This window comes from Cariama cristata, unplaced genomic scaffold, assembly GCF_000690535.1.
Source record: "Cariama cristata isolate BGI_N322 unplaced genomic scaffold, ASM69053v1 scaffold20080, whole genome shotgun sequence".
NCBI classification, from domain to species: Eukaryota; Metazoa; Chordata; class Aves; order Cariamiformes; family Cariamidae; genus Cariama; species Cariama cristata.
In genome coordinates this window covers 1-22,155 of record NW_009595526.1, presented here as the reverse complement: position 1 = coordinate 22,155, position 22,155 = coordinate 1, and the positions used below count along the sequence as shown (strand labels likewise).

Sequence of the window (22,155 nt, the reverse complement as noted above, 5' to 3'; positions counted from 1 at the left end):
GCCTGCACTCACATCCCCTCTACAGATCATGCACTCATAATGCCTTATAAAGCATAATCTGACCTGGATTAGAGTATTCCTGAGTTTTGACATGTGGATTTAGGTCTATACAGTTCTCATACTTGTTATGGGATGGTCTGGATGACAAGGAGAAGGTCACAGGGCTTGTTTTTATTTAACACAAATCCAGAAGGAATTGTTTTGCATCCAGCCTCCTGAATTGCTTGGTTCAGACAGTGAAACCAAGCAAATGCTAAACTGCTCATGTGCTTTCCAGCTGGTCTCTCAGACTGGGCAGAATAACGTATTATAACTCTGTCCCGGAGTTACACTTCATTTTCTTTTTTCCCTAGATTTCAGATTCTACGCATAGTGCAAAATAGGGGCACTCCAGTTAGACAAACCTGTGATCGGAGCCTGTGGTCTGCTCCAGCTAATGACAATTGATGTGTCATCTACACTTTCCACGGTGTGATCGGGAGGTGCATCAGGAGCTGATTAAGGGAATAAACAGAGGAGGACAGCAAGCGTGAGGATAAGAGGTAACAAAAATTTATTGACCAAACAATAAAACCAGCCTTCAAAGTACAGCAACATCCACCCACACATACCTGTAGTCTGTGAAGTAGACAGGATCAGATTCTGCTCTCCTTCTTCAGAGATCTGGTAGACATTAACAATATACTTGCGACCAGGAAGCAAGTCAGGGATGTTGACAGAGGTGGCTGTGCTTGGAAGATCTAAGGAAGGCAGGAAAGAAAAAATGGCCTTAGCAATTCTATCTTCTTGTTTTCTCTCCAAATGAAATAATTGAGACCTCTGTTCTAATCTGGGCTGAATGACAGTCTTCCTGCAATAAAACGGCAATTGTCCTGCACTGTCTTTAGTCCACATTGGAAAAGTTGTGCAGAGAGTTGGGACAGGTCTCCACACTCAGCAAGCAGACACCACCTCGGACAGCAAGGCTTGATGTGTGATATGGCAGGGCAACTTGAGCAGCGGCGCCTTGCACACTGCTGGCATTTAGCCATCTCAGCTAACCGAGCACTCATTTCATATCCCAACTGTTGTATCTTCAATACAGAAATGTATGGAAAAGTTTTCACACGAATAGGTTATGTGGAAAGACTGACTCATGAGCGGAGAAGAATGACATTGTGAGGGCTGATGAACTTCTCTCTCCATTCCCTTCCCCCAGATGTCCACCTACATGCCAGATGTAGGAAATTCCCCATGAAGCAGCTCCTTACTGGCCAGACTGAAGCCAAGCATCTTAAGGGAAACTGGGAATTGCCTTTCAATTTGCCTGTAAAGCTCTGCCTGGAGACAGATGAGCTCAGGAGCCACTTCACAACACAGTTCAGCTGTCTAGGCAGCCAGTGTGCAGACAAGAAAGGTGGTGACAGTGCTGGCCGTCTTGGTGTAAGCCACTTCTGCTCACGAGTCCAAGACTGTAAGCTCAGGGGAGCAACAGTCCAGGGAGAATTATTAGGTCAGAGGATTACTGTTCTTTTTCTCATGTCCAAATAGCTATTATAACCTCAAATCCTTGTGAGATACTGCTATTACGATTGCTAAGACAGGAAATTGGGAAAAAGAAGTCAAGATGAAATTATGTGTGGTGACACAGGCTCTACAGTAGATGTTGGAAAAGTGGATTCAGTTCCCACGTTTGAGTTCAGTGCCTTTAACCAGCTTCCTGGCTTAGCTAAGTTGCCACATTATCAAAGATGAGTAAGATCTGATGCAAACAAAGCAACTGACAGAGCGGACTGGAACAGACATCCATGAGATGGCAAGTAGCCAAGAGAGGGCATTTGGGAAAGATTTCTCTCTGTCCCTTCTGATGGAAGGACAAAAGTATAGCAAGGGAAATCAGCCAAGCAGCGGGTTCGAAAAATAGGTTTGGTTCTTTTCTTATCTGCACTGCTGCTCACTTCAGGATGCTGTGGAAGCTGGTAAATTTACATGATTTCAAAAGCAAAAAAAGTCTGGACAAATTCATGGAGCTGAAAAGAATAAACGTATCTACCCACAGTTATTACAAATCCACCACCCCTGGCTCAGGGAGCTTTCCTCTGCAGGATCCTGGGACAGTATTCTGAGGGGATATTGCTCTATACTTGCCTTGTTCTCATACCCTTCCTTGGACATGAACTTATGGCCATTGATGCAGAAAGGACAATGAACTAAGGGAGCTGTTAATCAGAGCTAGTCTTGCCACTCTCATATCCTAATTGAATCATAGTGAAAGATAGCAAGATCCTCACTATTTACGCTAGCTATACTGATTGTCACAGAAACAGCGACATACTGTTAGCAATGTTTTGGTTGAGTAGACTCAAATATTGTCTCACCAAGATACTGCGGCTCATCACCCTCCTCGCTCAGCTCATACTCAACACGGAATCCAGAAACTGTGTCAGAAGCAGAAACCCAGGAGACAACAAAGCTGTTGGCTGTGATTTCAGTGACTGACTCTGAAGTAGCAACCACAGGAGGAAGAAGAGTTGTCTCTCCTGAAACAGTGTTGCCTACAAGAGAGAAGAGAGAGAGGTTTAATTAACCATTACTACTTTTATGTTAACTGGGATGCACGAAACAAAGACTTAGGTGAAAGAAATTAGCTATTTTTGGATGCCCTGCTATTCAACTTACTTGTTACTGCTGTGGTGCTGGTGGTGGTAAAATCAAAGCGGGTGACTTCTTTGTGGCCATACCGCTGAACACTGATGAGCTGTCCTTCATATATCACACCAGGCTTCAGACCTGAAATGGTGTAGGAGTTCTGGTAGCCGGGGATGGTGGCTTCCTTCCACTGCCTTCCAGAGTTTTTCTGCAAAAACAAGAACACTCAAATAGTGAGAGACTCCCTAGCCTGCAAGCACTGGTATCTAGTGACCTAACCTGCTACATGGTTACCAAGCACTGTGATATGCAAACACAGGTATGACTTGAATGGCTAATGCGCAGCTGGAATCAAGTCAAAGGAGATGAGAAAAGTGTGTTAGGAAGCAGGGCTAATGACATTTTAGGTGATTAAGTTTTACTGTGGTAAACTGAAAAACAATCTAGCTTTGAACTTTTCCCTTTAAAAGGAGCGTTGTTTGTAATATGTAAACTAAACTCATTCCTGCATCAAAAACACAGTAAGGCATGAAGGAATGGCTGGAAAACGCATATTTGAAGGCTGCTCACAGTAACACTCTAAGCCATCATCTGAAAACAATATACAGAAAAGTTCTTCCCTTCTACCCCCCGTTTGAACTCTATGGGAAGCTCTAAAATAATGCTCCATCCTCTGAGGTTTGTACTCAGAGTGCACTCAGTGCTTTAAAGTCCATTTCATTCAGGCCTTGATCCAAGATACACTGAAGTCAGTAAAGAGACTTGCGTGCCTTTAATGGCTTTGGATCAGGGCCTTTATTGTTCTCTTAATAACAGGCAGCATCGAGGTACTAATGTTCTTAATCATTAAGTGGTCTTTTGTGAAGCTGTACTTGGGGGAACTGTAACACAACTCATCTACGTTGGTTAAACCGAATCATTCCTCAAATATGAATGAGCCAACAAGTAGTGGTTAACTAGCTCTGGTTTAGACTTTGGAGAAGATGGGAGATGACTGTTTATTTAATCCTATGCTAGCTGTTTGTATCTTCATACCCTACTCATTTTTACCTCCTCATTAATAGGATAAAATCTATTCCAGTTGTCTCTGGACATGCACATGGTACTAAAACAAAGTTCCTTAGGATGAAGAAGCTTCTACAAGGACTTATATTACTTAAAGTGAGGAAGGGCATAAACTTGTCTGCTTACTGTGTTAGTGCTTTGGTTAATAAGATACTTCATGAACACAGTGACCAGTAAAGTTTGGGCAGGAAAACATCAAGTGTTTATACAGCACTGGTTGTCTTTGATCTTCAGAGTAGCTGTTGACCTCGACAGGACAAGGATACTGAATTAGCAACTAAAGTTTGCTGAAATTGCGTCAGTCACTTCTTTCAGACACCAGAATAAGCCGAATAAAGTATTTCTGATGAATGAATGATGATGAGCGTGGCACTCACCGGTCTCCAGCGCAAGATGTACTTGGTGATGTGAGATCGTTCAGGAGCACTCCACTGGATGGGGTGGGAGTTTGGCTGATTTGTACTCTCTGTGATGATCACTTGAACAGGCCCAGATGACCCTTAAAAAAAATAATTACCATTTTTAACATATTGGGGATACTTTTCTTCTGCCTTCGTTGTGGACTGATCAAAAAGCAAGAAAGTTGCATGGCTCACATACTATTTCTATACATGGGAAATAAGCTATATTGTCTTTCTATCCTTAATGCTTCATCACTACTTAGAAAACTGGTGAATTAGAATGTTTTCTGTGGGGGAGTTAACATGGACTGGTTTTAGGTTAATTACCTGTGAGTTATCAATAAAATAGAAAACCGGAGCAGTTTAGCATAGAAAAAGTCTGCAAAGCAAAGTCATATTGTTCAAAGAGAGGGACCTTCTCAGCAACTAACTACTTTCATCAATTAATATCTTCTGCAATGGGAGCAGGGAAACAGACAAGAAATGTCTGCCAAATCCAGGTCTAACCTTGTGGCATAGTGAGGGCAAATTCCTGATCTGACATTGACACACCCTGCAAAGAGACACCAGTCTTTTACTATTTTACTAAATTTCTTAATCAGTTGATCCGAAACACTGAATTTTCGTGACACTGTGGAGAACTCCACAGGTAGTGAGGCATGTCTTCTGCACACAAACCACACCAGAAGGGTTGGTGGAAGTCCTGACACAAACCAGGCCCATAAACTCATGAAAATACAAGTTCAGCAGTTCTCCAACACTTAAGACTACCGATTGCATTTAGCTAGATCAGGCTCAGACATATTTTCTCCGCAAAGCTCTCCAATAGAGAACGAAAGGTTTTATCATCACATAGTTCTCCTTTCAGTCCCTCCCAGCCCTGCTGGAGAGGTTTCACTGAACACTCAGCAGCACTGTCCTCATGTTAGTTCTCAGAAAATCCCAGCAAAGAGCACCCTGGAATCTGCAGGATAGTGTCTCGGTTTAGCCATTAAATACCTTCACCCTCTCCCTGCTCCCAACATTTCTAATTATAATTTATTTGGACAACCATGTAACATATATACCTGCTCCATATTTAATGGGACTTCTAGGCAAACAAACTTGTGCCCCTAGGCAGAAAATTTCAAAGCTCACCTAACCCCAAACCTACATTCAGAAACATTAGATTTGGTTTATTTACACATTTTCAGTCACTCTCGTGTCTAAAGAAGCCCAAAGCCCTTGTCTCCAGTCTGGAGGCACGCATATTTCACATAGCTTGGGGAGATGTTTGTTTAAGCAGTCTGACAGGAGTTAATGAAGCTCAGCAAGCCCCAGTAAGAAACTCATGAAAAAAAGTCCAAAGGAGGCCTGCTTCCTGTTCTTGCCCTCCTTAGTCTGCTGCCCCAAAGAAAGGCAAGGCCATAGTTCTGTCTGCCAAGCGTCCTTTAGCCTTGTCTGTGGCTCACTAGCTATACGGCCGCGAACAGAAATGAGTCATTCATTGACAACACTGGTGTGTATAGATCAGGTTCAATAGGGTGCTGTCGCAAAGACCTTCTATACGATGTGTGTGAAGCAAGTCACAGAGAAGAGGTACTCACCTTATTTACGTGAAGCATGGAGTCGCAACAGACTTCAAAGGGGCTAGTCCCCTCCCACAGCAGGGGCACCTATATTAAAACCCTCTTTCTGAATGAGCCTCACGCTCCCTTTCTTACCTTGCAGGGCACTTAGGGTGTAAATACATTGCAGCTAGTAAGCAGACAGACTCTTCCTAACCTATCTTGATATAAAAGCAGAGAATCACCCCAGCATCGAAACTGCTACGTCCAATCCTTACGCAGTTTCTCCCCATTTATGCCCGGAGTTGGGTTGGGGAACCAGTGACATGAGCAGAATCTTCTCCCAACAGGGAAGCCAAAACACAGCCTTAATACTTCATCTTATTCAGATTAAGACAGCGGCTGTTGCAATCTTAAACAGGAAAATAGAGAGGTTCTCCTTACCATGTTCTGTTCAGGGAACTGAAACAGAACAAGCCAACAAACAGGCATTGCCTGTCGCTATAAAGATTTCCTGGAACTGACTGGGCAAATGAAAGTTCAAATATTTAGTTTCTTCAGGGCACTGATCAGGAAAAATGTTTAATTCAGTGGTGGATTTTGTTTCTGTAGTGAGTGGAAGAGGAAAGACTACACATGAAAGAGTTTTAAGCAATAGAAACTGAAGGTTGCAGGTGTGATATTGCTAAATACCAAGAGGCAACGTAAGCCCAAATTGTTGCATGAACCGATAGTCATTCTCTAAACTAACGCTGGCCTCAGGAACAGTTGTTAACAGCCTGGCCCCCTCTTTATAATCACGACACTTGTTTGTGTCTGCCAAGGGAAGGGGGGAAACGGTTCTGTTTAAAAGGGAATCAAAAGGAATAGTGTACAGAAACCTGAATAGGTGAGGGGTGGAAAGTTTGCTTTCCTCATAACTAACTCCTCTGCTGAGTAAGACACCTGTTGGGTTTCTTACCAGGATAGGTCTGCAGGGGCTGACAGTGCCATTCTCCAATGCCACGACCATAGCAATAGCACTGGTATCTGACACCATGGACATACTTCTCCCATGAATCTCCGATTTGGTAAAAGGTACGGGTTTCTGAATCCTGGCACTGATCTAAAAGCACAAAAAGAGACAGTTAACCACTGTGTGTTACTGAAACTACAGTGAAAAAAATCTATGCCGAACACAGAAGAGTAAGTCACAAGAGACTTTTACGCAAAGAAATGTAACACCAATGTTTATTTGAAAATATAGTTACATAAAGAGAAAGTGGCAACGGAAGTTGAATCTCAAATCAAGGTTCTTGATGTATCACTGGATGTGTTATGTTAGATACCAGGGGGCTAATTCAGCTGTGATGCATTTCTTAAGATACTGTTAAGTACAGGCTGTCCACCTGGCAAGTTTCCCAGGGAAGTCAATGGGGTGTTCATTCAAGAAAGGATTTATTTTGAACTATCTATTGTGAATCCCAATTCTGCTCCAGTCGACTAAGTTCATCTCTCATCCAAAGCGAAATCATGCTGCTCTCAAGGAAATCAATGGCAAAATTCCTACTGGCTTCAGCAGAATTCAGTCACTTTATAAGTCTGAAGTCACCCATTAGTTTCCAGCAGAGTCTTTCCAGATTTACCATTGTATAAACCAAAGGAGGACAGATCAGTTCCTGAAATCAGCTTAGCTAGTGTAAATACAACACAGTATAAACACTTCAGTACACTTTCTAGTCTGACCTATGCCTGTGTTTCTGGCTCAATGGAAATTTTCATTGAGAACTAGCATTATGCCTGCTTGGATAAACAGGAGCCTTCCTTAGAGAGAGCCAATAAAATTAAACCCATTGCACCTTTATAGATTGCTGAAATCATCCTCCCTCCCCTTCTTTCAAAGTAGTAATTTTCAGGAGCTTTACAATCCAAGTTCCTCCAGTAAACTTGTACAGATATTACTGTAAATAAAGCAGAACTTAACCACTATTAATTTCTAATAGATTTTCTTGGCAATAGTTTGAAGTTCTCTTGGATTTAGTAATTGCAAACCAAACAGCCCGGTCTTATCTTCCAATCAAGGTTCAGTAGGGAAGGGGGGTAGGCAGAAGAGATGAAATCTCCTCATTCCTGCAGAGAACCATGATGGTTTTAGCTAACCTCCAGAGTGCTATTAACACGTGTTCTCATCCTGAGGTTTCTCTCTTTGCCAGAACAAAGGGCAGCCAAAAAAATCAATTTAGTCCAAGGTAAGTTAATATACACTGGTGCGCCTTTCTCAGGTCAATGAGGAGACCTAAAGATTTTAGGATAGAGAAAGAAAAGAAAACTGATCCTAGCAACTGATGCCTAGCTGCATATCGTTTTATTGGCATTCAGTCTGAGAGCCCTGCCTGCTAGGCTAGGTCAATAGCTCAGGTACCAGAATTCAGCCAAATCACTCCAGCCTGGGGCTAACGTGCCCTGTTGCCACAACCTGTTACATTTTGAGAGGTATGCTGCCACAAGCCATTACTACTGCATCATCATTAACTTCTTCTGTGGCATGTCTGATAACACAAGCTTATGTCCTTAAAACTGGGAACACCCTTTCACTTACCCTCCAGCAAATCCAGTGTTACTTCTACTTTTGCAGTTGGGCAACGCAGGGCAGAAAGTAGACAAAGACTGGGCCCAAATTCACACACCAGTTTCATCATACCACAACCAGTTTCTACATAGCCACAGAGTGCATTTGGCAAGCGGAAACAGCTGGTGACTTACCAACAGGATCGCATTTCCATCTCCCCCGGCCCTGGCCAAAGCATGTGCAGTTCAGCATGTGCCCCTCATCATGACGCTTGTGGAAGGTCTGGTTCACATCATAGGTGATACCGTCCACAATGCACTGGTCTGTTTGAGAAAGAGCAGAGACAGTTTGTCAGCAATAGCTCTAAGCGTTAAGACAAAATGCTTCTGCTTGGCACATGGTTTCCTCCTCTTGATCAGCTTACACAGACTGACCGTGACAAGCCCCATTCAAGCAAAAGAGAGCCCTCCTGATATCTGTGACCGTCACAGATTACTGCTCCATACACACCACTGCTCCTGAGTTCCATTTATCAGCAGTGTGCAAATATGCAACACTGGCAGAAAAGAGGTCTGTAGGATGCAGCCCAAAGTACTATACATTACTCAAACTACAGAACTGCCCAGTTGTTCCTTCTGACAGATTCCACGTATGAAAGAAAAATCTAAAACCACCCACTAACTCTCTCACTACCTCCTCTGAGGAAGGTCTAGACTGAAATGCCTCAGTGAGTACTGTCTGAAATCATTAGAACTACGCAAGGAGAAAAGGGCTACTCCAAATTCATAAAGATACCATGAAGAAGTACAAACAACCTCACGATGTTAATCTGCTGAGTATCTCTGCTCCACTTTGCAGTAATCTGAAGACAGGAGCAAGTCTATTACACATCCAAGACACTACTGGTGCCTACTAATCTACTATTCCCTCAAAACACAGTAAGCAGACCCCATGCTTAAGTACCACACTACCAGTCTATTGGGTTCAATGGTGACATGTCAACCTGTGATCTGGCCCAGAATTCCTAACGCCACTCCAATCACAGCAAGGAGCAGAAAGACAAAACAAACACAAAAACCACCCCAGAAGCGTGTTGTTTTGTTAACTGGGACCCAGGAGACCCAAGTTCAGTTCCGGAGACAATCACAGACCATCTGTCCTTGGGGAAGTGACTCAGTTAATTCCAGGCTTCCATTTCCCATCATACTTTCCCACACTGTGGGCATGGCGTCAGGATAAAACAAGCAGGGCTCAGACCCTCCTGTGGGCGCCAAGGACCTTCTCTGGCTATGTTTAAACAGCTCTACTTAGATAACCTTTGCCTTTTGAAAAAGCAAAGTATCTCTACCTTCCCCATCAAGAAAGACCACTTTAAGTCCAGAACGAAACTGCAGAGAACTAGCTGTGTATGCGGAAAAAGGAGTTTCACAGACCAGAACTTTTAGCAGTGCATTTCTCACTGTTCTGAAGGAAACACATAAAAAACCCCTCCCAAAGCCCTTGAGTGAGCCTTTCCCTATAAATTACATCCCATTTCAGCAGTGGTGTTAAGAGTCCTTTCTTGGCTGCTTGACAGCAACCCCCCTGCCTTTTCCAGACATGAAGCCAATGCTGTGAGCTAGTGAGCTAGCTGCAGGATGATCAAATGTCTGTGCTTTTAAGTCTTCTTTTTTTGGTATTGCTTAAGCATTTCTCCACTTGGACCACTTGTATAAATAAGTAAATAAGTAAGAGTAATCTCAGTGCTGTCCTGCCAACTTTTCATATAGATTAGCCAGAAAAGGGCTAATCCAGCACAGAGGAATTGAAAATTTCACTGCGGAACAATAAAACAGAACAGCTCTGCATTCAAACTTCAGACATTCTTGACAAGGGGAGGTGCCTCTATCCAGCTCTCCGTAAAGTCACAGTGATGCTGATTCCTGAATGGTGACAAAAGGAGGTAGAGATACCTACTGATCAAGCTAGTCAAGGTCTGCCTCTGCTTGGTATCCTGCAAAGGCTGAAACACTACTTTTCCAGCAGGTAAACAAGACAGGAAATTCACATAGCTCCTCTGATTCCCTTTCTACTCCAAAGAAAAGCTTGATAACATATAGCTCTTGAGCTGGGGCTCAAACTCACAATGATGGAAAAGAAAACAAATTTCTCCCACCCCGCAAACACTTAAGACTAAAGTGGTGCTATCAACATGAAAATCAGTACCTCTGAGTTGTGAATAGGCAATGCAAGTCCATTCTCCACGGCCATTTCCTACACAAGTACATCTCATCATATGGCCCATGTCGTGTTGTTTATCCCACTGGTCCCCAACACGGTACATGACACCATCGTTGGTTGTGCAGATTTCTTCATGGGCTGGTTGAGAAGAAAGCAAGAGGATACTTTATGTGGCCAGAATTAACAAGATCTTGAGGGCTAAGACCATTTGCAATGCCCCTTCATACTGTTTAGTTGTTTCTGCATCTTAACAAGGAAGTTTTAGGCACCCACTCAATTTCAAATAGCTGGGGGATGACATTCTCTAAGTACAGAACCCTTGTAAGGGTTCATTCACGTTAATTCTCATTTGAAAGGCACTAGAAATAGCTTCTGTACAAAGGGTGCTACATGAAAGAATCAGTTCTTGTTACATACATGCCTTTATATGAACATAGCCATTTGAAGACCTGCTTGCTCCACAAGCTGTTTAATGACTCAGATGCTACATTGCCATTCATTACCAAAGGCCCTTCATTTAGGAATTGGTAGTCACATCCCCTCCTGACATCATGGAGATGAGCACGGATTGTAGGAATGGACCACAACATTGATTTTGACATCACAGCCATTTTCAGGGTAACACACTGATATTGTAAGTACAGACTTATTCCTAACCACAGATCGGGCAAGAGCAAGTGATGAGCCAGGAGGGAGAAGCTTTGCTAGATACAAGATAGAAACCTCACTTGCTGCAAAGCACTACAGTCCAATGCTCTCTAATGGATCTACACCAGTTTACAACAGCTGAGAAGCGTGCCTGCCACTGGCTTGAGCAAAGTAGTAATGAAAATGGCCTTCTCCTGGCATTGCCTAAGTCTCTAGTAGAGCTGATCAGTGGGGAAAAAAGGACAAAACAAAACTTCAAGAAATGTCTTAAAGGGTTTTGGGCTGGGATTCAGCTCATTGGAAGTCATCAATAATTGACCAACAACAGACAGCTCTTTACTTTCCAGCTCAAAGAACCACTTATAGGTACTCCATAATCCTTTATGGTTCTCAGCCTTACCAGCCATCGGGCAGAAACCAAATTTCTGGTCAGCGTCATAATTCTCAGTGGTTCCACACCACTTCATGTTGTCTCTCCGTCCCTCAGAAGTACAGTCAGTGTAGTTGCGGTTGTTGTACAAGAAGGGGAAGTGGCACAGAGCACCATTAGAATTGCCACCACGTGTCTGGACCAAAACTGTACAAAAGTGAAAAGAAAACAGATGCAAATGAAGCCTGTGCTCTCCCTTTTCATGCATGGAAGAGCATGGAAAACAAACCACTAGCACTATTTTTTCCCACGTGCACCCTGTGTATTATCCACAAGTCTCTTTTCTTGGCTTTAATTAAGTCAGAACTGGAAACATAAGCCTTGCACAAGGTCAATTCAGTTCAAACATTGCTTTGGAAGGAGGTGTGGAGCCAGCCATGGGAATTCCTGGGGAACAGGGAAAACCAAAGCTTACTGGTTTTGGGAAGTAGCTTTGCAGACCCTTCGTGCCGTGGCCTAGGGAATCAAATAAACTCACAGTTCTCAGCATACCTGTATTATCTCACTGAGGCTATTACCCAATTGTGCCCTTTGGCTTTAAGTAAAGCCTTAGCCCTCGGGAAAGGCTTACAATTCAGTTATGTACAACAGGACAAGTCAAAACCTCTCTGTGGGTTGGAAGCTTCGTGTTTTGCAAGCAGCGGTGGAAAGAGGGCTGTAATCTACCTGAACTACTCACCTCTTGAGCAATTCTGCTTTACAAATAATGAAGAACAGGGAGGCGCTTGTTGAGATTTTTCTATATTGATATTTCTCATTCCCCACAGTATATCACAAGAAGCCTTACTAAAACAAGAATGTGGACGTGGACGGGGACAGTGGGGTTTTTTTTTGTTTGGGTGGTTGTTTGTTTTTTTTTTTAAAAAAAGAAAGAATATTGTACACACTGCAGAGAAAAGCTTGACTTTTATCAGAAAAAAACAACTAAAGCAGAACAGAGTTTAAAAAAAAAAAACCTATGCAGTGTAAGAAGCAGTATTTTCATTTGGGAACGTGAAAAATTCTCTCCAAGGTCAGATCCCAGAGAAGCTGCCTGGATCCTGTTCCACAGATGTCTGATGGGCTTTCCAGAAAGTGCAACCACACAGGTAGATCTGTGCTGCGAAGGGAACACTGACCATCCACAGACAAGAAGGAATGTTGCCGCATTAGTCATGCACCAGCTCTTGATCAGTGATCACAAATCACATTAAGATTACTGCTATATATGGCAACCTGGCTAGATAGTCAGGACGGAGGGAGCGACAGAGGACTGCACAAACTGTACTCCATGGAGATTCTCTTCTTCGCAGCCTAATATGGGCATTGCTCTAGCCATTCAGCCACGCAAAGCCAAAGTTTAAGCATCCTTTGGAGCAAAGCTCTACCCTGACTAAGTACTCTCAATCTAAGGTCAGATCAGAGGTGAGAGAACAGGACTCCAAGGGCACACCTGTGTCACCTTCAGCACCCTCCAAAGACGCCAAGAGCACAAAAGTGCCCTGACACCAGGCAGCCCTCCATTCACAGGACTGCCTTGCTGCTGAGGCATGCCGAGAGATCCTCCAGACTGCTGGAATTGTTCTGGCAGCCTGTGCCCATGTTCTCTGCTCCTTCCTCCATCTGTGCACGAGGGTCATACACATGTGAAGATCCTCTGAGAAGAACTCACCGTTCTGCTCGGTACAGAAGGAGTATCTCCTGTCCTGCTCGAAGTTGGAAGTGGTACTGCACCAGAGGTGCCCATCTGTGCGGCCTTCGGTGGTGCAGGAATAGAAAGTCCTTCCATCGTAGGTGAAAGGCAGAACACAGGCTTCTCCATCAGAATTGCCACCGTACGTTTGGGTCACGGCTTTAAAACAAGCAGATCACAGCATTAGAGTCTGGCTTAAAGCAATCCCCAAATTTCAGGGCTCTAAAACAGCAATAGCCCCTATGGGCCAAGTCACTGGCTGCTGTGAACCCATACTGACTGCCATGGACCTGGGCCAATACACACCAACAGACAACTTAGCTCAGCAGCTGTGTCGTTCTTTTACATTCTTTTCCAAACATATATTATTGCAGCTTGATTTGAATGAAGTTATTAATGCTGCTCCCCAGGGGCTCTATTTTCCCCTCAGCAGGTTATATATAACTCACTGGGAAACGTTTCTGCCCTACAGAACCAGGCTTCAAATAACCAAAACAACTATTTCTTCACCCCTTGCACCTTTCTCCAATATGTCTTCTTCAGAAGACATTTCTGATACACACACGCAAAAGGGTTCTACTTTGAAATTAAACCACAGGGCAGTCCCAAGGATCTCCTGAACTGAACAGGCACTAAACACAAACTCATACCTATTTCCTGGCAGCTGACTCCGTTGCCTAGGCACGTACAAAGCATTTGCTGGCTGCCCTGTGTCTTGAGCCACTGCATACCCACAGAGTACACCACCCCATTATCAGTTATGCACTGGCCATATGGCTGAGGCTGGGGCTGTTGAGGCTGGGGCTGGTACAATGCAGTCTGCACGTTCGTGAAGCTAGGAGAGCCAGATCCTGCAGCAGAACACAGGAGAATAGCGAGACGTTACATGCAAAGCTAAAGAACAGAATGCTTCAATTAAATGCTGAGATAATAAAACCTTAGGCACTCCATCAGATCGAAAGCACAACTCTTTTAGCTCCCCTAGACACATTTTAATTATTCCACTTAGCAAACTTCAAAATTAAACGAACAGCTCTCACTTCTGCTAATGATAGTCTCTGGTTTCCACCACTGTAGCATGGCTTTAGAAAGGATTAAGAAAGTTAACTGCTTTTCACAGGAATTGTTTAGAAACAATTTTTTTGGAAAAAAGTTTTTAGTTGAAGGAAATCTAAAATAGAAAAATCAGGATCAGAGACCAGACAATAAAAAATTACCAAGGAAGTAGGGAGATAAGGCAAAAAGGATTAATTTTGAATTTTTCACTGAAAAATAAACCACAAATGTATTCATTTACTCTGGAATTTTTAAACTTGGAATCAAAGTTTTTGGACCATTATCATTTGGAATAATACTGAGACACAAAGAGGCTCGTTGTCTACGTTATGGAAATTTTTGCTAACAATTCCCACAGGAATCTCCACAAATTCAGCTCTGCTGAGATAGGGGAAATAATAACGAAAACAAAATACTGGCACCCTTGAAGTTTTGTGCATTTTGAAGTTTAGACCTTCTGAGAGTTTGAAGTTAACCTGCTGGTATCGAACAGTTAAAGGTCATTTACCAAGAAAAAACACAGAGAAGTTTTACGTTGCACTCACCAATAGGAAACCTAGATCCTTGAAATGGCAAAAAAAAGAGTTTAGAAGCTGAAGACTTTAACAAATCTTGTGCAAAAAATATATGCTACGTATAAACTAGGTAATGTTTCATACCAAAATTACAAACTATCTAATGTATATGTATTAAATAGCATTGTACACATTCCTTGACATTTCTGTTTTTTAAAGCCCAACCATTAGTAGGTGTATTTATCTTGTCAAAGAAACCAGATGGTCTCAGCAGAGTTTAAATTAAGGACATTTCAAGAAAGCTGCCCTGAGGCAAATACATAAAGTTTAAATATTAACTTGAAGTGCCATGCTTCCAAGACAAAGCTAGTAGACAGTTCCTGTGGATGCATGGCCCTAGATGTGATTTACTGCACTGTAATTATGTGCAGGCAATCACATCTGTATGTGCAAGCCTCATTTGCGCATGGAAACAAGGCATAAATTAATCTTATCTACACATGCACAAACAAGGAGCATCTCCTGAACTCTGACCATCTTTGTTGCTGATCTTTCCCAGACAAGACTCTTAAACACCGAAATTAGGATGGCACAATTCAGCTCCAAGTCCTTGCCATCCAAAATGTTCCATTCCTCGTCCCTTTCCCTCCCTTACACACTATGACGCTCCACTTACCAGTGCTAGTCGTATGCAGGGACGTGTGTCTTTCGCATTTCCATTCACCTCTGCCGTTACCGGTACAGATGCACTGAAGCAAGTTTCCACGGTTATCCTTCTTGCTCCAGGTATCTCCAATTCTGTAGGAAGTCTTGGTGTCATGGTCGTTGCACCTATCTGTATAAGGAACATGACTGTTAGCTATTTCTGCATTGGATGGCTTCACCGTGCAATTTATAGTACTGAACCGCCAACACTGTCAAACGAGCTGATAGTTTAAAGCCTATATTGAAAGCCCACCTCATTTTCTGCAGTCCACGATTACAAGTCCTATATGCGCTAAAGCCTGCACTAAACTGCACAGGCTGAGAGCATCTGAAAATCCTGATGCTTTAGTCTAAGGGAAAATGGCCATTAATTTCCAGAACTGTGATTTCACTTTGGAGCCATTGTCAAAATTAGCATGACAACATTCCCAATGTGAACATGTTAAGCTATGTTCAAAATCAACGTGAAAAAGCACATTCTGGATTGAAAACATTCCTGCTAGTTACTTTTAAAGCTATTGTAAGCATGCACCTTGAAAGCTTAAACTTGTTTTAATGTTTTGGGTTTTTTTTCTTCTTTTAAAAGCAGAAGTCTTTGTAGCTGGGTCATTTCATACTATACACAGGGCACAGTTCAAGTTCGGGGCTCTACTTCAGCTGGAAGAAACTAAAACCTGTTTGACAGCAATATGCTAAATTCCATTTCTTCCAAAAGAAGCGTGCATGAAGCTCCAGTAAAGTTAATATAAGCTGCTCATGTCATACCAGGAATATTAGACTTTCTAAATCTCCCTGTTGTCTTTAATAACCCACAGCCTCTGATGAATTGAGTAAATGGGTTCAAAGGACAGCATAACAAACTACTTTTGTCTGGATGCCAGATCCACATGGATTGACTAGTTCTTCTTCCGTTACAACATTTTACCTTCTCATTCAAGGGCAACTTGATACAGTGGCTCAAATATAATCGTGGATCAATGAACAGGGATTTATGAAGAACTGTGGAAGGACATATGCATTATGCCAGATTGCCACCAAAAGAGCACACGGAATAGAACACGAACGTTGAAAACATGTTACTAATTCGCAGTAGTTAAAACGACCAAAAACTGAGTACTTGCCAGAAGCGTGGTAAATTAGCAAAGTACTCATAACGTAATTTTGCAAATGTGGAAAAAAACCTGTCTTCTAGACAGTCAGATTCTCAAGCTAGACAATGAAAAGCTGAAATGTCTCCCAAGAAATCAGCTGTGATTCTGGAAAACGCTGGGCGTAAAAGATACGCAAGAGCAGCACATACTGAAGTGTAATGCCACTTTGTGGGCTATAGCTATCATTTTACATACATAGATTTGAATTTCTCTATTTGATTATATTTGGAAAACCAAACGAAAAATGAACAGGTCATTATATTGCAATTTCCCCTACGATAACAACAGTGCAGACCTGAGTTACAGGAGGAAAGATACTGCCAAATAATTTTTATTAGTAATAATAACTCCTTCAAAATTCACAAACAACACATTCTGTTTTATTCATTCCTATTTGACAGTTAATGATTTTTTCCCCATGTGTTCTTAATATTGTCAAGGCTAGTTTGATTTTTATGTCTTATTTCTTGACCAAGTCTCTCCAGATCTTCAGTTTTAATTCCAATCCTCCTTAGTATTTTAGCTCTTCACAGGTCTGCTGTTTGTATCAGCAGAAAGCCATTATCTGTGTGCCCTGAGGCAACTGAATATGAGGCAATTTAAAGCCTACAGAAGAATTTCTTAAACCTTGCATAACAAAGGTGTAAATTACAAAGTTAAATTTTCTTGAGGTAACTGGTGTAAACCATGTTAGCTCCACAACAGAGCTTGCTCCTAACAAAATTGGAAAAGGCAGCAGATAAACAAGGGAGATTTTGGATTTTAAAAGCCCTGTTTGCTTCACAAATACAAATAAAATGGAATATTTACGGTAATGTCCTTCAATGAAGTGAAAACTAAAAAAAGTCACCTGCGCTCCTGAAGCATGTTTATACTGAAGACAAAATGGCGGGAAAAACTAATAAGCATGATGGTAGAGCAGACAAAACCAACCCTGTTCTAGCTAATATACATATTAAACAGTCATAAAGAGAAAAAATAAGAAGACATTTTAATCTGGCAGGTCCTGCTGTTGGAGTAGGTAACTATTTCTCTTTAAAAGCACCTAATTCTCCCTCAGGAGGCTACTTAACAAAACAGAAACGGAGATATTAGGCCAAACTCTCCGCCATTTTGTGGACCAAGCAATTCCCTTGACTTCCTGCGAGCCACATGCCTGTGACAGCTGGCCTGCGGATTTCTTAAACTTTTCTCTCTAAATCAGGTTAAAACCCCAAATAATCCAGCCACTCTGTCACCAGCACAGACGACTAGCTCTTCGGCCTGTGCCCAGATTGCAAATGGCAACTGGGATGCACAAACACTGCTCTCTCACCTCAGAGGGGTCTGTTTCCCACCCCTCCTCAGGAGACAGCCATCCCTCTAAAACTTGTGTCACTTGCAACAGGGCAGAAAAAGGAATACCTTTTGGTTTTGATTCCTGACAGAATTGAAAAATAAGTAAGATAAATAAAATGGAGCAGCCAGCGGGCGCCAGCACTTACTTCTGGAGGTGCAGGTGATGCGGCCGCTGCCCTCCCCCAGGCAGGTGCAGTCCACCATCATCCAGCCCTGGTAGGGTTTCTCCCAGGTCTCACCAACCACGTAGGACGTCCCGGCCGTGTTGTCGTAGCATCGCTCAGCTGTGAGAGGGAAGGGGATAAGCATCCACCCAGGGTTATCCCACATGGGGACGCCTCAGGGAAGACAAGGAGGAAGAGGCCATACACCTCCACTGAGCTGGGGGAGAAGGGAGCCATCACCTACCCACAGGCTTGCAGGTCCACTCGCCCTTCCCGTTGCCCAGGCACACGCACTCCAGCATGTACCCGCCAGTCTCGTGAGGCCGGCGCCAGGTATCACCGATCTTGTAGGACTGGCCACCCTCATGGCAGCGATCTGCAGCAGCAGAGAGGGAAGCTGAGGTGAGAGACCATACCAGGGACAGAATCGCGGGGACAAGGTAAGGGCCACCTGGCCAGAGGCAAACAGGATCAGCTGGGGGGCGGTGAGGGGAAGGAGTGGGGCACGCCATGGTGAACTCCTCCTCAAGCCTGCAAAATGGCGCCTGCTATTTCCCACTGGCATCCACCATTTTCTGAGCCTCCCAGGCACTGTCCTCTCTCCTCAGCTAACCCCCTCCAGGTTTTAAACCACAGCTGAGATCTGGCTAGTGAGAGGGGAATACTGGGGTATGAGAAAGCGCTGTTTCTCCCTCAGTCCCTGCTCACAGCCTGAGGGCTGATGAGGGAGGGTTTGCCTCCATCTTGTTCTGAGGTGTTACTGCTTGGGCTTCCCTGTGGCCATCCATATATAGCCTGAGGGACACAGTGGCCAGGCCAGCATGTGCAAAATAAGGAGGTGCTTGGTGTGACACCCTGATGGGACATTAGTCCTCTTGGATTTCAAAATCCTGCCCTGGAAAGGCAGATTCCCAGCCCGCCAGTGCCCCACAGGCCTGAGGCAGTCCAGACCCACCACACGGCTCAGGCTCAGGGAGGGAAACGTGGTGAAGGGCAGTTTGCAAACACAGGGTCTTCTTTCAAGAAAAAAAAAGAAAAAAAAGGGGAAACACACATCTGGTCATTTATTAGGAGCCACTAAAATGTTTCATTGGCTCATTTATGAAAGCAGGGAATCTAAGAGCTATGAAGATTGATTCAAAGCCAGTTGCAGTCAGTGAGACTCTCCAGTGAGCTCTAAACTAGGCTGATGAAGAAATGAGACTGCTCTTATGTTTGCGGTTTCCTTACTGACTTTTTCTTTTCTCACAACACTTATCATCCCTGCCCAATAAAATGTCATTAAATTCAGAAGGGCTTCAGCTCTACTTGATAGATTCAATGCATTTTTTTTTCCATGCTATAGCGATGGCTGGCTTCTGAGTCCTCTGTGGCAATGCTACTAAGACCAGCATGTGTGTTGTTTTAAATAAGAAACTGGATACTTTTAAGAACAAGACTTTTCTCAAAAGGTGCCTCAGGGACCTTGAAACCTCAGTCTAAAAGTCCTGTCATACAGTGATCTTCATCTGTGCTCACAGAAAGTCTAATTATGAAGTGAAGGGAAATTGTGAACAATCCAGTGACTCAATAAGGAAAGGATTTCCAGACAGAGACATGAAAGGGAGAGCTGGGGAGAAAGGACCAAGGAAAGAGAGTGAGGAACAAGAGGAAAGTATGGCTCAGGCTGGTGAAAAAGGAGTTGCCGAAACACATTGAGCTGGTATCTGGATATCAAACCCCAGCTCCCTCAGAGACAAGTGTTGGCATGACATTTTTGGAGGACAGGTGGGACTGTCTCTCAGGTGGTATTTATTTATTATTATTTATTCAGAGTAGTCCCATTAATGCTGATGGTGTTATTCTGACTCACCAGTTGCAGAGCAGACCCTCAACTCTTTTTTCCAGTCAAAAAATTACTTTCATAAATGAGACTGTGAAGATGTAACACACTCTTGTATACAGTAAATGTACTAACCTGTATGGCTGGACACTAACAGTAATTTTTGGCCTATGTTTTTTTACACATAGCGTTTTACCTCTTAAATAAAAGAGAAATTTGGTTTTGCAAATGTATGTACATGGGGCAAGGAATTGCAATTCCAAGATTATAATGGGCTTTGGATTAAACCCCCCCAACTCTAGCTAACCCGCACCGGGAATAGTGTGTAAATTGCTCTGGAAAATATGACACTAAGGAACAATAGCTCTAGTAGCAGGCTCTTAGTTACATACTGGCAATCGTGCAGCTGATTCTCCCGCGTCCAGCTCCAATGCAAGTACAGTCCCAGATCATGGAGTCCTTGGGGCGCTCATAAGTCTCCCCTACTCGGTAAGTGGATCCAGTGTATTTGTCAAAGCAAGTCTCTTCAGCTACGAGGAGAGAAAAAAAAAAAAATCAGCTTCACATAACCATGCCAGTAACATGTACAGTCGACAGAAACAAACATTCCTCGCCTCCTTACAGGGATGCTCTTTTTTTCCTGGGGAAAAACGCCTATCAGTCTCCTCTTTCTTCCTGGGGTGGAACAGTAGAGAGGAAGTTGGGTGAAATTCACCCCCCATGATGCTGAATAATCTAAGCTTCCCTCCCTCAGTGAGCCACAAGTTGAGCATGGCACCTGGGCAGGCATGCCCTGAAAGGATCAATCCCAGTTGTGTGAAGTGCAACAGTAGAGAAGACAGGAGGGAGCAAACATCCCCTAGAAGGTGTGTGCTTTGTCACGCTAATCCTTCTCATTCTGATTTGGCAAAAAAAAAATTGAGTATGTTAATCCCAAATTCTGCAGTGGTCCCACCAAAGTCAACAGCACTACTTGTATATCGTTCAGTCGCACATGAGTGATTACAGAATGGCTATGTCAGTGCCACCACCAGACTTGAGATCTGCAATGGAACATCCTTCTTCACTACTGGGCAGATTAAGTTAACTGTGCCCTATGGGAAACTCGCTATTGGACTTTGAAACTGTAAAACTTGGGAATCCCTGCAGGGGAAGGAAAGGCAGATTAAACCCCCTTTTACGGAGGGGTAAGGGGACCAAGTACTCCTTAAAATACTCTAGCCGTGAGGCAGGCAGCACACAAGCCTTGCAAAACAAATTGCTGGGACGCTCCCATCTGTCTTAGATGAACACTATCAGCCAGGAACCAGTTTTTCTCTCTTATATCTCCAGAGCAACATAAAGGAGTTATGGCAAACCAGCGGCTTCAGACCAATAAATACAGATAGATCACATCTGATAATCTAAACTACATCATATCCCAGAAAGAGGCATCTTCCAGCAGACGTTGCATTTAAAGTTCTTTCTGTTACCTAAACTTTTTCTGCAGAAGACTAAACAATCTCATTTTACACTCAATTATAGAAAGCTCACAGCATGGCCAGGGGGCTGTGGAAAGTTGTAAGTTGAAATATTTTTAAACAAGCTGACGACACTGCACAGCTATGAAAAGTTGGGGTGAAGCAACCAAACAGCACAGAGCCAGAGCTGCAAAGTGACTCCAGATTTGAACTTCCCCGTGCGAGTCCAAGAGTCAGTTCAGTTCATTATAAAGAAGAGGTTGGCTCCAAAATTAATGTTTAGATCCAATCCTCCAGTGAGATGAGTGATGTTTGGCTCAGGGTTCTGGTGGCAGGCCCATCGCTAATGAAAAGCATTTCTTAAAATCCCAAGCCAGATCTTCAGTGTAATTGAGCGTAGATCCGTTACTGACCCTAAGTACCAAACTTCAGCTGAAAACCCGGTTTGCCAGTTATAACTCGGTACAAGGCTTAGCTTACTCAGCATCAAAAGCCATGCTGGGGTCTTGACGCAGACAAAAAAAAAAAAAAAGACCACCAACTTACGTTCAGGCTTGCTTTCGCAGTTAAACCCTCTGCTTCCACCATAGCAGGTACAGACCAGTGTGTTTCCCAGGTAGCTGCGCTCCCACTGCTGGTTTATCTGATAGTATCTTCCATTGTCGTAACAGGTCTCTGCGCGGGGAGAGGAGCGGGAGAGGGGAAGCGGAGAGAAGGGAAAGTTTGGAGTTACGGACGGCAGGGGCACGGTGGGAAGGGGCACGGCACAGGCAAACGGCGCCTGC

At 43.4% G+C, this 22,155-nt stretch overlaps 1 protein-coding gene across 1 annotated transcript in view; it reads right to left on the bottom strand.

Annotated features, from left to right (window-relative positions):
• The window catches only part of FN1 (fibronectin 1), a gene marked incomplete at its 5' end in the record, with an annotated part of 54,305 nt that extends 32,181 nt beyond the window's left edge, over window positions 1–22,124 (bottom strand). Inside the window, 16 exons of the mRNA XM_009702637.1 lie at window positions 405–494; window positions 612–740; window positions 2,358–2,534; window positions 2,659–2,836; window positions 4,071–4,192; window positions 6,603–6,746; window positions 8,384–8,512; window positions 10,395–10,547; window positions 11,458–11,634; window positions 13,139–13,318; window positions 13,810–14,010; window positions 15,407–15,565; window positions 18,071–18,208; window positions 18,333–18,464; window positions 20,303–20,440; window positions 21,917–22,124. Coding sequence (XP_009700939.1) covers window positions 405–494; window positions 612–740; window positions 2,358–2,534; window positions 2,659–2,836; window positions 4,071–4,192; window positions 6,603–6,746; window positions 8,384–8,512; window positions 10,395–10,547; window positions 11,458–11,634; window positions 13,139–13,318; window positions 13,810–14,010; window positions 15,407–15,565; window positions 18,071–18,208; window positions 18,333–18,464; window positions 20,303–20,440; window positions 21,917–22,124 — 2,455 coding nt within the window. The remainder of the gene's footprint in view (window positions 1–404; window positions 495–611; window positions 741–2,357; window positions 2,535–2,658; window positions 2,837–4,070; window positions 4,193–6,602; window positions 6,747–8,383; window positions 8,513–10,394; window positions 10,548–11,457; window positions 11,635–13,138; window positions 13,319–13,809; window positions 14,011–15,406; window positions 15,566–18,070; window positions 18,209–18,332; window positions 18,465–20,302; window positions 20,441–21,916) is intronic.
• Between the last annotated feature and the right edge of the window lie 31 nt (window positions 22,125–22,155).